Genomic DNA, 17,442 nt, shown 5'->3' on the forward strand with positions numbered 1-17,442 from the left:
AATATGTGGTGTTTCTGTAACAGCATCATGCCAATTGCTTCCATTTTGAACTGTAATCTGAGGCCCGGCTGTGTCTGTGAGAGTGATACAATCTTTCAGTAATTATGGAATTGACTGACAACAATGATGTGGTTAGATCTGAGTCTAAGTGTGTGGCGAAGGGCAAGGCAGCCGTTGGTGAGAGAGGGGCGGGGACCTGTAACATGCTTGCAACACTCCCAACCAGTAGGCAGCTCAAAACAGAGCAGACAATAATTTTCACTAATCCCCATGTGGGTGGAGTTCCAACAATCGAATTATAATTCCAGGAAAAATAAAAAACACTTCAACAATGTCCATTTTCAAATATATAGCGTGCCCTCCAGTATTGGGAAAATGAAACTGTAATCTGGCCATCCTGTTTTTGTGGTGAACTACTTGTTTGCACCTTGCAGTGTAGCCTCTGTAGTTCTGCTGGTGAAGTCTTCTACGGATGGTAGTCTCTGACACATTCATGCCCACCTCCTGGAGAGTGTTCCTGATCTCGTTTTGGGGTTTTTCTTCATCATGGTAAGCATTCTTCGGTCATCCGCTGTAGAAGTCCGCCTTGGCCTACCAGTCCGTTTGCGATCGCTGAGCTCAACAGTGTTTTTTTAATTTTATTTTGGCAAGCCTCAGGTTTTGGATATGATGATGATGATAGTTTTTTTTTTTTTCTGTTCTCGAAACATCACTTCTGCTCAAAGCCAATTAAAATGTGAACTCTCTCAGCCGCTAGCTGCCAGCGTTCCAAAGCCAGATCTGCGAATAAAAAAAATCTCCAGACCTCCAAAGGAAGCTTGAGAGAACAACATGATTGAGATTAGGCGAAGGGGGGCTCAAACAAACAAACAAACAAACAAACAAACAAACAAACAAACAAAGGAGAGTGTGTGAAAGGACAGAGCACGGGGAGATGGTTGTGCGAGTGGTAAGTGAGAGAATTTCTTGCAGTTAGCCCTAATTCACACTCTCCGCCAGACGGGAGCAAGCATTGATAAACATGAGTTCGCCCCCTTTCTAATCAGTCAGGCTGCTCAGACCAGCCACGGGGCCGGCTCGCAGGTCTTCTCCCGGGAGCTTTGACGGCCGCCTTGTTTCTATTTGTTTCTCTCGCTTGCAGCAGTCCCTCCTGTGCTGTCAATCGCTGCCCTTTTGTTAGACTTAGACTTTGTTTACTTACTTTCGGTGAGTCATTTCTTGCAACTTTTATCTACGTGACGGATCAGGTGTGGACAGCCGGAAGCGATTTTTCTCTCTCCCTCGCTCGCCTGTGGTTTGAATGCGGGTCAGCGGAGAAGAGTTTTTTCAGGAGTATGCATGGGACTAGAAAAGCGAGGGGGGGGGCAGGGAGGTTATGTAATGAGATGCGCAGAGATGAGGGTGGAGGTGGTGAAACCTAAATGTAATTGGCAGAGTCGGGGGGGTGGGGATGTGAAACAGAGGTCAAGTTGTTGCAAACAGTAGCCTCACACTCCCAAGTTGCTCCACATGAGTCTTGAACCTGCGACCTCTGAATTGCCAACGCACGTGACCGTCTTCTCAAATACCATAACGCTAAATGCCATGGGGTTTTTTTTAAACCTGAGGAGTGAGTTTACCATCTCAACTCGGTTACAGATGGGGGGGTGGGGGGTGGGGCGGGGCGGGCGCACAAAGTTCAGACTGGAGTGAAAAGTACAAGTGAGTTCTTGGGTGCGTGCATGCATACTTGTGTGTGCGTGCGTGTGTGTGTGTGTGCGTGCGTGCGCGCGTTCTGGTGTGTGAGGGGGGAGTGTAAAGGTGGTGAGGGTGTTAGCTCTGAAGCAGAGGGCTTTCTTTCTCTAATAAATGCCCTGCTGCCTGCTTCCCCAGTCTGACAGCCCTACAGCACTCCCCAGCCCCGGTGCCTGGCCAACCATGGAGCCCTGGTTCACAGTCTGAGAGGGCTGCTCCACGGGGGCCTGACAGCATTACTTGAGCTCCCGGCCTCAAGAGCCGACAGAAACATTCCCACTGAACACTTGTTACTTTACTACAGCACTTTTTCCACTTACTGCCTCAGTAGCACGGAACTGCGCAGTATTAGTTCTGGAAGCTTCTTTTAAAACTCCATTAAGTATTTTACAGCAGTCAGTTATAGGAACAAATTTTAAAAATGTAGTTGTGAGCAGCGATGAAATGGGTTTCAAGCCATGCAAGCGACATCATCAAGGTTACCAAATTGCATCAAGGTCAAAAAGGTGCAAGAGCAATAAGCAAGGAAACTGAGAGATGTTTGGTTTTGATAATGGTCATGGGACCAGGAACATTTTTGATCAGTCAGATTTTGTGGTGTAGGGCCGGCAGCCTAAGCATAATAAGAATAAGAATTCCTTCAATTACAACAGGGTTTCAGACTTGAACTCCTGAACTATAAGCACTATAGACTATATAACTATATATATAATATAAGCGATATACAGTATAGAAATCGTCTGAGGGGTGCAGTGCAAAGATGGAGGGACTGAGGGGAGAAGAGGGAATGTAGAGGATCAGAAAAAGAACATAGATGTGTATCACGCACACACACACACACACACACACACACACACACACACACACACGCTCAAGACAGGAATGTATGTCTTATCAGCTCAGGCCGAGAAGGAATCTGCCGTCAAGGCGTGTGTGTGTGTGTGTGTGTGTGTCTGTGTGATAGCTGCTGATGGAGTAAACAAGGATTGAATTACCCTATGGATAAATTCCATGTCCTGTTCATTCAGCTTGCAGGAATCGGAATGGAATTGGCCCCAACCAAGGCATTTTGAAACATTTGCCCATGTGATCCTTGTTTAAGTCAATCAGTATCCTCAAAGGAATGAAATGCAGAAATAAAAACAGCCCCACTCCTCCTCCTTTTTCCTCATCCCCCCTCTTTTTCTCTCTCTCTCTCTCTCTCTCCAGAAACCACGGCCCAAACCAAGGCATTCCATATCCAAGCCCCTGGAGAGCAACTACTTTGGCGTGCCGTTGGTCAACGTGGTGTCACCTGACCGACCCATACCTCTCTTCATTGAGAAGTGCATCCGCTTTATCGAAGCTACAGGTAAGAAACAGAACTACTTTACTACAAGGGTTATAGATTGCCAGTAAGTCTGCTACAATAAGCCTGCAGGCATCCAGGCAATGCTTTTGTTGGACATTTACTGTAGAATTGATTCCACAGGTATGCAATGTGTCTATTGTAGGTACAATGAGGCTTTTGAGTGATAACGAACAGCTGCTCTCTGTGAACTCCATACCTCTCAATTCAACCTGGACCTCACATCTCGCCAGCTAATCGCAAAGGCGTGTCCTCTTTGCTAGTAGCCAATCAGCCAACTTCATGCATAGAAACATTCTCTCGGATGGAAATATACAGTGCACCGTTCACAAATGCGGCCGTGGAAGCGCAACTTTTGACGCAATGTTGCGTTGTTCACAAATGCGGCCGGCAGTGCAACAATTGATACAATGTTGTGTTGTATGCATCCATAGAACTGGGGCTTTTGATACACATGTGCAAACATTCAGTACTACTGAAAATGGATGCACAGCAGTATTGGATCCAAAGCTATTTTTGGTCTCCTGGGACTACCGTGCAACACTTCAAGGTACTGCTGTACCAAGAGCACCGGTCAAAAGCAAGACTCCACACATCAACATGGGGGAGGCTCCTTGTTCTCTCATCTTGGTCCCTCTCATTTCATCCTCCTTCCTGTCTTTTTTTTGCTCTCTCTCTCTCTGTCTTCATCTCTTTACTCTTTCTCTACCTTCCACAGTCTACTGGGTCACTTCTTCCACCCTCACGCCATCTCTCCTCTCCCTCATTTTTTCCATCCATAGCCATCCCCTTCATCCATGGTACTCTGGTGGGACTGAAGTCGTTCTCCCTAGAGGGGGCTGGCTCTGTAGTTCTCCCAAAATCAGAGCACTGCCTTTGATAAGAGAGAGGTGTGTCTAACCCTCTCTTCTTTTTCTTCTTCTTCAACTTCCCTCGTCCTCTGTAGAGTTTTACTGCCGTTCGTGCTTGCCTGACTGTGGCACCGTAGATGGGCTCTAGTACCAGAAGAGAGGCGGTTTGTCTTCTGTGGTTGTGGTTATTCAATTAATGAAAACAGCCAGGTTTTCTTTTTCTTTTTTTCTTTTTTTAAAGTGGTTGTATTGTGAATAGATTCTGGAGTTGTGTTCTGATGCTTGAGTGGCAATGTGTGTGTGCATGTGACGTAGCAGGGATCGAACCCGCAACCTTTGGCTCCGTAAACCTGCCGCCTCACTGTCTGACAGGAGGCTAGCTAGCCTGTCACTCTGTGACTCGCATCTGGAGACGATGTTTACCTGCGTACACCTTTTTAATCCACCATATGTCGTGTGTCTATAGTGTGTGTGTGTGTTTGTGGGTGTGGGTGTGTGTACGGTAAAGGTTAACCCGGCACAGGTTCCCTGACTGTTGCCTCCCCCTATCTCCCTCCCTGTGGGAATGGGTGTACAGATGGGCAAAGCGTCTCCTTAACCTCCGAGCCCCTGATGCTTCTGCCAGCCTACTCTGGTGCCCCCGTGCCCTGGGCTTCGGAGCCTGTCTCTCAGTCTCACACCAGCTGTTACTCAAGCCCTATGGGAGTTATCACAGATTTATGTGTGTCTGTGTGTGTCTGTGTGTGTCTGTGTGTGTGTGTGTGTGTGTGCGTGTGTGTGCGTGTGTGTGCGTGTGTGTGCGTGCGTGCGTGTCACCAGCTCAGGGGGGAGGTACAGTTGGTGCTGCTCTGGCAGCATTCACAAGTGAGAATGAGTCCATGTGTGATACATCACTGTAGCCCTTAACTAATTCATGTAGTAAATAAGTTGTATCGTACCACAGGGCTATTTCTACGGAGCTATAGACACCTTTGGTACTCTAAACCCTGCTTTACACTACAGAGCTGAGCTGAGAAAAAGCAGTGGTGTCATGTCATGTTGACATGTTTGTCAGTGCATTCCTTTTGTAATCTCTCTTCTGATAACATCTGTCTTGTACGCGGATTAAGATCCCATGCGTTCGCACCGCCCTGTAAGTTATAGCATAGGGGTCGGAGACATGCCCCTGAAGTCAGTTCAGAAGTTGTTGCTGTTGCTCACAGATTCAAGATCACATTGCCATCCCCTAAATATTAACCATCAACGTGTCTGACGCACACACACACGCACACACACGCACACAGGTCAGGGAAAGGACAAGTGAGGACATGTCCTTTCTATGTCGTTCTCATCATCTACCTCCCTCTCCCTCTCCCTCTCCCTCTCCTCCCCCCTAATCCTCCATTTCCTCTTGTCCTGTGTCCCCCTTTGCCTCTTTTTCCTCAATCCACTCATCAACCGACTCTATCCCTTCCTCCTAGTTGTTCTATATCTTCTCTCCCCTCCACCCCCCACCTCTCCCTCTCTCTCTCCCCCATCCCTCTCTCTCTCCCCTCCACCCCTCCCTCCCTCTCTCTCCCCCATCCCTCTCTCTCTCCCCTCCACCCCCCACCTCTCCCTCTCTCTCTCCCCCATCCCTCTCTCTCTCCCCTCCACCCCCCACCTCTCCCTCTCTCTCTCTCCCCCATCCCTCTCTCTCTCTTCCCCCCACCTCTCCCTCTCTCTCTCTCCCCCATCCCTCTCTCTCTCTCCCCTCCACCCCCCACCTCTCCCTCTCTCTCTCTCCCCCATCCCTCTCTCTCTCTCCCCCCCACCCCTCACTCTCCCTCCGTCCCTGTGTGTTTTTCCTGTCTCTACCGGTGTATGGAGGCAGTGGGAGGCCCAGCCCCTGCTTCTAATGTTCTGCCCGATAGCTCCCTAGGTCCGATCAATACTAGAAAGCAGGAAATAAGAGCAATCTTTGGGTTGCGTGCGTGTGCGTGTGCGTGTGCTTGTGTGTGAGCGTGAGCGTTTGTGTGTGTGTGCATGCCGGGAGGAGGAACACACTGCTGCAAAACACAGCCCACTGCCAGATTTGCAGATAGTGCTCTTACTACACACACACACACACACACACACACACACACACTCACACAAACACACAGGATTGCAACACTCCCATTTGCTTATACGGAGAAACATATCTAGCAATTCTTAGTCTGGAGACGGATGTTGTCATGGGTAGATCGCTCGCGGGTGTTTCTACTGCGCTACCCGTAGTGTGCGACATGTTTGATGGCGCACATTATCATTTTCATTTTCACATTATCATTTTCAATGAAGGCTCAGTTTTAACAGACCCTTAGACGAGATGTGTTTGGTCCTAGTCATTGTGGGTTGCGTTTATGTTGCGTCCTGACTCCTTACTGGCAGGTGATGTGGGGGAGATACCATGTTGTTATACCACTTCACTTCACACCCGGTGGCCTGTGTAATGATGGACATGTTATCAGAGAACCTATAGCAAAAAAGGCTGTGGTGTTACGGGTCATTTGGGTGCAACACAAATGGTATTAATGTCGCAAGTCTATGGGCATCGCCCCAGGCAGTCAGGATCGACATTTGGACAGTCATGACAATAAAAATAAAAGTAGCTTACCTTGCCATGGTCCTGACAGCATTACCAGCATTGCGACCGAGCTAACTTAACCGAGCTACTGAACATCACCGGTATTGGAGGACGTACGATGCCATCATTGGCATTTTAGGGATTATTTTTAATGATTGTTGCAGAGGAGCATCAAGGGGATGGATCAAAGTCTGGACGAACTAGCCAGCCCTGACAGCAGCGGTGAGCCTAGCCATTAAGCACCACACCAAACTGAATAAACAGGTTACCTTTAAGAGTTGGTTTGGGATTTTTTTTTTTTTTAACCATATCTGTTACTACTACTACTTTCCAGCAGTAGTGTCGATCCATGGTACTATTTTGGAATATATGCCATTTAGCTGACACTTTTATCCAAAGCAACTTACATTGCAGTGAGTGCATATATTTTTCAGTATATATGGTCCCAGTAGGAATCAAACCCACAACCCTAAGTGTTGTTAGCGCTGTGCTCTAGCGATTGAGCCATAGAGCACCTGGAACCTGTCTGTGCTGTCATTCATCTGGAGTGCCTTCACCAGATAGCATTTTCCTCATGAGCCACAATGCTGCTTCAAATTCAGTCGATACCAAAAGTCCAAAAAGCCCCCTGTACCCAGTCTGTCCAAAAAGCCCCCAGATAAACTCCGCATGACACTTACAACTGATAATAAAGTGGAGGAGTGTTCCGTTATCGCTACACTCTCAGCCTGAGACAGTATCGCTTCACACACACACACACACACACACACACACACACACACACACACACACACACACACACACACACACACACACACACACACTTCTAGATGTGCAGTGAATTTGATGAGTAGTCCAGTATGGCATGAAGACATTCAGTTGTGTTACTGTCCTCACTGAACACATGCATAGTCTTTAGCCCTATTCTCTGTGTGTGTGTGTGTGTGTGTGTGCGTGTGTGTGTGTGCGTGTGTGTGTGTGTGTGTGTGTGCGTGCGTGTGTGTGCGCGCGTATGTGAGGGTGATGAGTGACGTTATGGAACTGACCCACACATCCTTCCCCTCTCTTTCACCCTATACCAAAAATACATAGCCTACCGTAACTGATTGTCTGAGTAACCCACTGCCCTCCTATACACATCCTGTCTCTGTCCCTCTCTCTCTCTCTCTCTCTCCCCCTATACTGCAGCTTGGCTGCCCCCCCCCCCTCTCTCTCTCTCCCCCTATACCGCAGCTTGGCTGCCCCCCTCTCTCTCTCTCTCTCTCTCTCTCCCCCTCTCTCTCCCGCTATACCGCAGCTTGGCTGCCCCTCTCTCTCTCTCTCCCCCCCTATACCGCAGCTTGGCTGCCCCTCTCTCTCTCTCTCCCCCCCTATACCGCAGCTTGGCTGCCCCCCTCTCTCTCTCTCTCTCCCGCTATACCGCAGCTTGGCTGCCCCCCTCTCTCTCTCTCTCTCCCGCTATACCGCAGCTTGGCTGCCCCCCTCTCTCCCTGTCCCTTATTTTCCTCTTCTCTCTCTAGTCGTCCCTCCATCACTATTATGTGACGCGCCTCTCTTCTTTCCTCTTCTCTCTCTTCTTTCCTCTTCTCTCTCTTCTTTCCTCTTCTCTCTCTTCCTCCGTTTTCTGAACTCTCTTCCTCTTGCACACACACACACTTTTCTTCTATTGTACTTTTTTCTCTCTCTCCCCTTCTCTACAACTGTACAAACACACACACACACACACACACACACACACAGCCAACCTCCAGTCTAGTTATAAAGCTCCTGAAGCCATGTCATCGCCGCGTGTCTCTATTTCTACACTGAGTTTGTGTGTGCTCTCGTTCTCTCTCTCTCTCTCCCTCTCTCTCTCCCTCTCCCTCCCTCTCTCCCTCCCTCTCTCCCTCTCTCTCTCCCTCCCTCTCTCCCTCTCTCTCTCCCTCTCCCTCCCTCTCTCTTTCTCTCTCCTTGTGGCTATCTGAGATAATGAATGTGTGTTATCATGCGTGGGCACGTCTCTTCGCCGTAGCGGGCTCCATAGCGACTGAAAGGGCAGTGGCCAGTGATAGCGTGTCTCCACGGTGACCTATGAAAAACGTCTTTCTAGTCACCGGCGGCAACAGAACCCTGAGACACAAAATTCACATCTGGGCTCGGCTTCAGTGTGACCGGAGATGACATGGCTTCAGGATCTTTATAACTGTGTGTGTGTGTGCCTGTGTGTGTGTGTGCGTGCCTGTGTGTGTGTGTGTGTGTGTGTGTGTGTGAGAGAGGCAGTCTTTTCTTTTTCTCAGCAGTGCTCATGAAAGTTGTGACATGCTATGAAGTCGACATGGAGCTTTCTACCATCTGGTGGCATAGTACTAGCCCATGGGGGTTGTTGTGACTTAATTTGCTCTTTTCAAGAGGAACGAAAAAAGGGAGGGGGGGGGGGGGCGGGGTTGTAGTTTTCTCTTAACATCACATCTGCTCAAAGCCAGTCAAAAGGTGACCTCTCGCAGCCCCACGCTCCATTGAAACGGAATCGGCTAATAACGATTTATAAGGAGGCGTGAGTGAGAATGTGATTTGGAGGTATGGCTATACAAGATTAAAGGGGGTATAAATGGGATGAGAGTCCCCACTGCTCAATTTTCTTCAAGGTGGCAAGAGTGAGTTGTTACAAGATGGTGAGAGAGGAAGTGGATGGGATATGGCCACGGACCACAGGAAGTGGTGGTGCTTGTTTTGACCCCAGGAAACGTCTGTCGCTCAGAACAAAGAGGGTGATGGGAGTCGGCCTCTCGCTACGTCGCGCCCTCTGACCTTTTACATTTTCCAACCGCCGTCCTCCCTCCTTCCATACCTCTCTCACTCATCTTCCTCTCTTCATGCAGTCTCTCTCTCTCTCCTACCTATTGTATTCTCTCCTTCTTCTCTTCTCCCTGCTACTCTCTCTCTCTTCCGCCGTTCCTCCTACTTTTCCTCCGATCTGCTCTCCCTCCACTCACCCCTCACTTCATGTCTCTGTCATTCCTTCCCTCTCTCTCTCTTCCATCCTTCCGTCTCCTGTTCCCTTTTTTCCTCAGTACACCACTCACTGCATGTCTGTCCTTCCTTCCATCTCCCCCTATCTTTCCCTCCTCCCCTTCCCTTCTACCCCCCCCCCCCCCCCCATCTCTCTCTCTCCATCTCTCTGTTCCCCTGGAGTCTGGCTAGAAAAGCTTTTGTGGATAATTGATCGGCAGGAGGAGGGGATCGATGCCATACGCCTTGACTGAGAGCCCTCTCATTTCCTAGTGCCTTTCTGTGTTTGTCTTTGTCTCTCTCTCCCCCTCCCTCTCTCTCTTCCCCCCCCCCTCTTGCTCTCTTTCTCGTTCTCTCTCTCTCTCTCTCTCTCCCTCTCCCCCTCTTTCTCCATCTCCCTCCCCTCCTTTTCACGTGGGCCCGGAGTTCATTAAGTCATTTTTATGTGCATGGTACTACGGTAGCTCCAGCAGGACACAATGCACCAACGCATTTCTGCAAGCCCTGTAGTGGTTCTTTATGAGTTTAATAAATACTCCTAATGGCCTGTCTGAATGGTGGTGACAAAATGCCGGAACACTAAAACTGGTTTCTAATGTGCCCAATGTTTTACAACCCTGTTGTGTTCTACATATAAGTGTTTCTAACACAGTCATAACTATAGAATTATAATTTATAGAATAGACACACATTCCCTTAGACCACGGCTACTATTTGTCCGGAACACTCGTGGGTGGGTACACCCAGTATGTACATGGTCTCGCGATGCACAGTGCAATTGCATGGTAATGGATGATCAAGCAAGCGTTGAGTGGGGATGTCTATTCTATGAATTCTATTTCTACACACTCCATAGGAAGCATGTATGTAGGTTTACTGGGAGTTGCCTTGATGATTTTCGTTTACGAAACAGCTGAATGAACAGTATAATAAACCTCTGTCTCTCTCTCTCTGTCTGTCTGTCTGTCTGTCTCTGTCTGTCTCTCTCTCTCTCTCTCTCCCAGGTATAACTACAGAGGGCATTTACAGGGTGAGCGGGAATAAGTCGGAGATGGACAGCATGCAGAGGCAGTTTGACCAGGGTGAGTGTCTTGACCCTGTCCTATAGTGTGTGTGTGTTGGGTGTGAGTGCGTGCGTGGGTGTGCGTGCTGGGTGTGTGTGTTGGATGTGCATGCGTGCGTGTGTGTGTTGGGTGTGTCGCCTGTGCCTGTCTGTGTTTTCCCCCCAGTTCCTCTCTTTCCATCGGCCTGTTATATAGTGGATTCCCTTCATTAACGAGGAGCATCTGAAAGCATTGATCCTTCCTCTTCTTTAGAGTGTAGCTCCCATCTCAATATCCTATCTGAACCGTGTGTAGTGTGTGTAGTGTGTGTAGTGTGTGTGTGTGTAGTGTGTGTGTTGTGTGTGTGTAGTGTGTGTGTAGTGTGTGTGTGTGTTCCCGTGCTTTTATGTGGCGCGGGCAGTTAATTACCTCCAAATTGGTTTGGTTAATAAAGCATGTTGCTGGCTAGCTGTGTGTGTGTGTGTGTGTGTGTGTGTGTGTGTGTGTGTGTGTGTGTGTGTGTGTGTGTGTGTGTGTGTGTGTGTGTGTGTGTGTGTGTGTGTGTGTGTGTGTGTGTGTGTGTGTGTGTGTGTGTGTGTGTGTGTGTGTGTGTGTGTGTGTGTGTGTGTGTGTGTGTGTGCTGCTTGCATCAGTGAGGATGAATCTGGAGAAGGTAATCAGAGGCGAAGTCCTGTGTCCAATCGATCAGAACCTTGGACCAAGAGGTGACAGTACAATCACACCAGAAGTTACAGCACCGGCTACCCCTATAGCTATACCTGAAGATAGCACTTAGCCACCCCCCTACAGCACAGTGCTCTTCTAACCAATCATAGACCTTTAAATGACTGTTGGGGAGAGGATAAGTGAAAACAGAGAGTGTCTCTCTCTCTCTCTCCCTCTACCTTTCTTTAACAGGAAGTAATGGGAAAATGGCTTTTTAATTAAGCCCATCCCCTCTCTCTCGTTTTCTCTTTTCCTCTCTGTCTCTGTTTTTTAACAGTGAGCTCATGTCCATGAAGCTGCGTGTGTGTGTGTGCGTGTGTGCGTGCGCCTTCTCTTGCTTTACAGTTTTAATAAGCAGTTGTGCTGTTCCTCTGTTGATGCTTGGCTAACTCATCTCTCCACTACATTGTGTCCCATGTGGGCCATATACTGAGCAGTCCCATCGAGAAGAGAGGGACTCACTTAGGACCGGCATCTAATTGGATTGTGTGTGTATGTGTGTGTATTCTCATGTTCTCTCTCTTTCTTTCTCGTAGACCATAACCTGGACCTGGTGGAGAAGGACTTCACGTTGAACACGGTGGCTGGCGCCATGAAGGGCTTTTTCTCTGAGCTGCCCGACCCCCTGGTGCCCTACAGCATGCAGATCGACCTCGTGGAGGCCTTCAGTAAGACCTGGGACTAGGGTTGGAGGGGATGGGGGGGGGGGAGAGGGAGAGAGGGGCTGGGGTGGAAGCCCTCAGTAAGACCTGGGACTAGGGTTGGAGAGGGAGAGAGGGGCTGGGGTGGAGGCCCTCAGTAAGACCTGGGACTAGGGTTGGAGAGGGAGAGAGGGGCTGGGGTGGAGGCCCTCAGTAAGACCTGGGACTAGGGTTGGAGAGGGAGAGAGGGGCTGGGGTGGACGCCCTCAGTAAGACCTGGGACTAGGGTTGGAGAGGGAGAGAGGGGCTGGGGTGGACGCCCTCAGTAAGACCTGGGACTAGGGTTGGGTGTGGTTTTGGGTGGAATAGGAAGAAGCGATGGTTGAGGGACTGCGTACGAGTGAGTGTGTGTATAATGCTGCTTCAGTGTGCACTGAGACACATATGACCAGACACAAGCACAAGTCTCTCTCTCTCACACACACACACACACACACACACAAGTCATAAATGAACATTCATACAGTATGTTCGATAAACACTCTCTTTTTCCTCTCCTCTACGGCCTCTCTCTCTCTCTCTCTCTCTCTCTCTCTCTCTCTCTCTCTCTCTCGCTCCATAATGACTGTTATGGAGACACAGACACTGTGTTAGAGGGATGATGTCAGACTCTGTCTGACTCTCTCCTGCCATTGGGCTCAGCACACCATGAGGACGTGTGTGTGTGTGTGTGCGTGCGTGTGTGTGGCAGATGGGCATGTGTTCTCGGTAGCGTGTGATCATTGTTGTAAGCTGCATTGAGGCCTCTCTGCAGTGACTGCAGTGTGTGTCAGTGACAGCCATGCTTCTCTCTGTCAATGTTTATTCTTTATCCTCCTCCTCCTCTCTCCTCCTCTCCAACCTGCTCTCTTCCCTCCTCCTCTTCTCCTCCTCCTCCTCTCCTCCTCCTCCTCCTCACCCCCATCTCTCCCCTCCTCTCATCTCTCCTCTCATCACTCCTCCTCCTCCAGAGATCAACGATAGGGAGCAGCGGTTCCACACCATGAAGGACGTTCTTCGCCGGTTCCCCAGGGAGAACTACGACGTCTTCAAATACGTCATCAACCACTTGAATAAGTGAGTGACAGTGTGACAGGGCCTGCTGTGACAGCTCTGCTGACTGTACTCTATCGCTGGCACCCCCCTGTCCCCCCCCCCCCCCCCGCCCCCCCCCCCCCCGTGACCTTACCACCCTCTGACCACAGACTGTCAGTCCTCTGACTCATCTCTAGTCATCCTATTGAATTATAAACAGTTTACACTTCCATGCTTTGAGCGTGCGGTGCGTTTTATGATTATGATATTGTTTCTCAACCTTTTTGCTGTAAGCTGCGACTCCAAGTAAGCCTACATACATGCTTCCTAAGCTGTCAAACAAGCCCCTCTATAGCACGGCGTCAGTCATTATTTCATTGGATTTCATCTTGCTTATTTTGATGAATTCAGCTTTTTTTCCCCTAATAATAGTATATGTTTTGTGAATGAGCACCAATCTCTCTCTCTCTCTCTCTCTCTCCCTCCCCCCCCTCCCCCAGGGTAAGCCAGAACCACCGAACCAACCTGATGACCAGCGAGAACCTGTCCATCTGCTTCTGGCCCACGCTGATGCGTCCTGACTTCACCACCATGGACGCGCTGACAGCCACGCGCACCTACCAGACAATCATCGAGTCCTTCATCCACCAGTGTGCTTTCTTCTTCTACAATCAGCCCGTTCTGGCCGAGACACCGGGACACCACAGCATGGGCGGTGGCTTCCTCTCCAGTGGACACCACGTGCCCGCCTCCCCCACCGCCACCCTCTCCTCCACCCCCGCCCCCTATGTCTTCCCCTCTACGCCCCCGACCATCCCCTACTACGGCCCGGCCCGGGTCCAACAGCAACAGCAGCAGCAGCAGCAACAGTCCCCTCCTCACACCCCCACCGCCACCACCACCACTCCCCAGTCCCCTATCCAGGCCCTGCTGCCCCCCCTGCACCCGCACCACCCCCCCACGGAACAACACACGCTGTGAAACAAGGGATAGAGAGGGAGATTCAGAGGAAGAGGCGAGAGAAGAATGTTAAGACAGAGAGATTTTGAAAAGTGACGAGTAAGATGGATGGGGGGGGAGGGGGAGTGAGAGAGAGAGAGAGAGATCAGGAGGAATCTCAGGGAGGGAGGAAGAGGAGGAGAGGATGCAGAATATGTGGGAGAGAGGAGGGCAAGTGTTTGGGAGAGAGGAGGTTAGCCAACCTTAATTGCTTTTTAAGACTTGGACAGCACACACGCACTACACAACACAGTGGAGGCGGGAAAAGGGGAACTTTAAAGGGGCAATCTGGGATTCAAAACAACAAACAAAGCGGTCACCCCACCACTATCTTTTGGTAGGGATGGGGCTGGAGAAATACCACACCAAAATTCATAGACTGAGCTATGGATGCAAGGACTGACCATCCATGAGACCAAAATTATGGTTTTAACCAAAAGTTATATACAGTAGTGTGTTTACAATTTCATTGTTTACAAACAATGGCGTAAAACAAGCTTATATGTTGGGTTCTGATGGGGTAAGACAGTTGAAATAAGGTCATGAGGCATTTATAAGTTATATTCTTTAAGAATCAATGGCTATATATCATTCATTTAAAAGTAAAAAGTGGATGTACCAATCCCAGATTGCCCCTTTTAATGCCGTACAACAAAGTGTTTTCTTACTCCTGTACTCCCCTGATTCCTCTCTCTTCCATATTCTCTGTCCCCATCTCCACTGCCTTAGAGAGAGAACCCTCACCCCTAAAACACACACACACACACACACACACACACACACGCACCCCTAAAACACACTTCACTTCAACCATAAGGAACCTTGCAAACTGACCGTGGCCAGGGCATCTGTGGGGGAATGGGATAGGTCAGACACAGGGAGGCACAGGTGAACTGTATGGACCTCCTTTAGCCTATGTGTTTTGTTTGTTTGTTTGTTTGACCACTGTTACCAGGACATGGACAATGAAAAGACACCGCTTCACCTGTTGCCCTGGAGGTAGCTGCAGCTCTTTCAGACTTGCACATTTCAAACCCCAACCCCCCAACCCCTCTGCCTCCCTATCCCCAGCACAAACACACACACACACACACTCAGCAACAAGAACCAACTTGGAGGCCGGAGCATGGAACTCTGGGTACTCTCGCACCCCCACTGCATCTTGGTCTAGCTCCTCCACCTCCTCCTCCTCCTCCTCCACCACCTCCCCCCACGCCCCAGGGCCTGCAGAGCAACGCTGGAACACTTGTTCTAAGTTTTGGTTTTGATTTTATTCTACCTTCTCTCTCTCTCTCTCTCTCACATGCTTCCATTTTTATTTTCAAACTGTGGATCGGTTTCGGAGTGTTCCCTTTTGACGACTGTCCAATCAGAATGCACTCTCACACAAGAAGCCCCTCCTCTTTTCGTCGCTGTGGTACTTCTCATTGGCCCTTGTGTGCTTCCTGTGAAGGGCGGGAGTAGCTGGCAGTGAGAAGGTGAGGGGGGGGGGGGGGGGGGGCGAGGCGAATTGGGAATTGGTATTGGGAAGAGGTGGGATTCAGGGATGCACTTTAATGGACCTCTGAAAAACACTAAGGCTCTTAGATTGGAACGCTGAAAAAAGAACAGCCATGATATTCTCTTAACATTCCCAGAAAGGATAGAGGAATCCTATAACACATTGATAGGTGGGCGGCAGGGAACTCACCCTTCCTCTTCTCAAGAGATTTCGGGAAACTTGGAGAGATGTGTGCGTCCGTGCGTGCGAGTGTGCGTGCGCGTACGTGTGTGCGCGTATCTTAGTGTGTGTGTGTATATGTGTGTGAGTGAGTGCGTGCGTGCGTGCGTGCGACACGACTCATTCAAGACCCATATGACATTTGTTGAGATTGAGAGAATGCAGAGCACTTTTGAGACACTTGAGGTGAGAAATTGCCACAGGACGTCTTAGCCTTCCTCACAACTTTTACTGTGGTCCGGGACGCCATCTGGTGGACAAAACAAGGACTGCGGTTTTGATCTTACCCCCACCACTGCCAGTGGCAGGAAATACCTGACCCCCCCCCTCACCACCATTGGGTTTAACACTAGATATTCTTAAATTGTGTAACTTTATATCTATTGAATGTCATATAAGAAATGAACTTCAGAACCCACCAGGCTCTTAATCTGCATTTGGTGCAGATTGAAAGTCGATTGTGAAGCTGTGTGAGCTGCATTGAGATTACCCTGTGGATTCCAATCTCTCCTATATTGCCAGGCTAGGGACCCCTTTGCCCAAGCCGGCCATAGGCACAACAAGTGACAGTGTCGAGGGTTCCTCACAGTCCTTGCTGTGTTTGTTGGTTGCCACTTCCTGGAGGGGAACCACTTCCTACCACTGTCCTTTTCCGACATGGCATCCTTCCCTCCCCTGATCCAGAGACTCACTCTCCGGGATAGAACAGACCGGCTATTCATCCTGCCTGTCTGGATGACTGGGATTGAGAATCATAGCATTCCCTGGCTCTGCTCTGTGGTTGTCATATAAACCTTTGTGATTGTTAGAACGTTTAGCCACATTATAATGATGTTGATGATTGTGTGTGTGTGTCTGTGTGTGCGTGTGTGTGTGCACGAGTGTGCAGACCCTAGGTGAGCTCTGTTTGATTGGACAGTTTCACCCACCCATGCTTGTCTGCAGTACAAGTGTCTCTCCAGTTGGTCCCCAATTGTCTTGGTGACAGACTTCCTCAATCACTAAGAGTTTTACCCTGTCCACCAACTCAATGACCTCTTATCAGTCTACTAAACTACCTAGATGTGTGTGTGTGTGTGTTGGTAGGTGGGTGGGTGGGTGGGCGTGCGGGTGGGTGTGTGTGTGTGTGTGCGTGCGTGTATGTGCGTGTGTGTTGGTAGGTAGGTAGGTAGATAGGTGGGTGGGTGAGTGTGTGTGTGTGTGTGTGCGTGCATGCATGCGCACTCACCCACCCAGTCAGAACAGGGAACATGAACAGTGGAGAAAGCATTTATCCTCATGTTCATATTACCCAACTTTTATGTAAGCTGGACCTGATCACACTCATCCCTTTTAGCTCGAGGTTTATTTTTCAGAGAGAGAGAGAGAAAGAGAGAGAGAGAGAGAGATAAGGAAGGACAAAAGAAGGGGGCGGGGGGGGGGAGGAGGGAATGGGATCAATATTTGGGAGATGGGGGGGGGGGGCACAAACTCTGGTACTTGTGTTGGAATGCCGGCCAGTGGCGTTCCCTGTGTATATCAATGTGTTAATACTGTGCAGACTGTGAGGGAGCCAAAGACTGTGCAAAAAAAAAAATGTGTGGGGGAGAAAAGGGGACGCAAAGTGACAAATGAAAGAAGAAAAAAAAACAGTTGTATTAAAAAAAAAAAAAAACGAAAAAAAAAAAAATTTGAGATTGGTTCAAGCGATCATCTGTGGCTGCATTGCTTTTCTTTTTTCCTTCTTTTTTG

The 17,442-nt window shown here is 49.3% G+C and overlaps 1 protein-coding gene across 1 annotated transcript in view; it reads left to right on the top strand.

The window, feature by feature from the left end:
* The window catches only part of arhgap35a (Rho GTPase activating protein 35a), a 58,368-nt gene extending 41,254 nt beyond the window's left edge, over positions 1 to 17,114 (top strand). Inside the window, exons 3-8 of the mRNA XM_083665748.1 lie at positions 2,944 to 3,085; positions 10,513 to 10,590; positions 11,814 to 11,945; positions 12,929 to 13,034; positions 13,493 to 16,777; positions 16,888 to 17,114. Of these exons, the coding sequence (XP_083521874.1) occupies positions 2,944 to 3,085; positions 10,513 to 10,590; positions 11,814 to 11,945; positions 12,929 to 13,034; positions 13,493 to 13,973 (939 nt within the window). The 3' untranslated portion in view covers positions 13,974 to 16,777; positions 16,888 to 17,114. The remainder of the gene's footprint in view (positions 1 to 2,943; positions 3,086 to 10,512; positions 10,591 to 11,813; positions 11,946 to 12,928; positions 13,035 to 13,492; positions 16,778 to 16,887) is intronic.
* Positions 17,115 to 17,442: the final 328 nt, after the last annotated feature.

The sequence above is a fragment of the Argentina silus genome (genome assembly GCF_951799395.1).
Source record: "Argentina silus genome assembly, chromosome: 3".
Taxonomy (NCBI): Eukaryota; Metazoa; Chordata; class Actinopteri; order Argentiniformes; family Argentinidae; genus Argentina; species Argentina silus.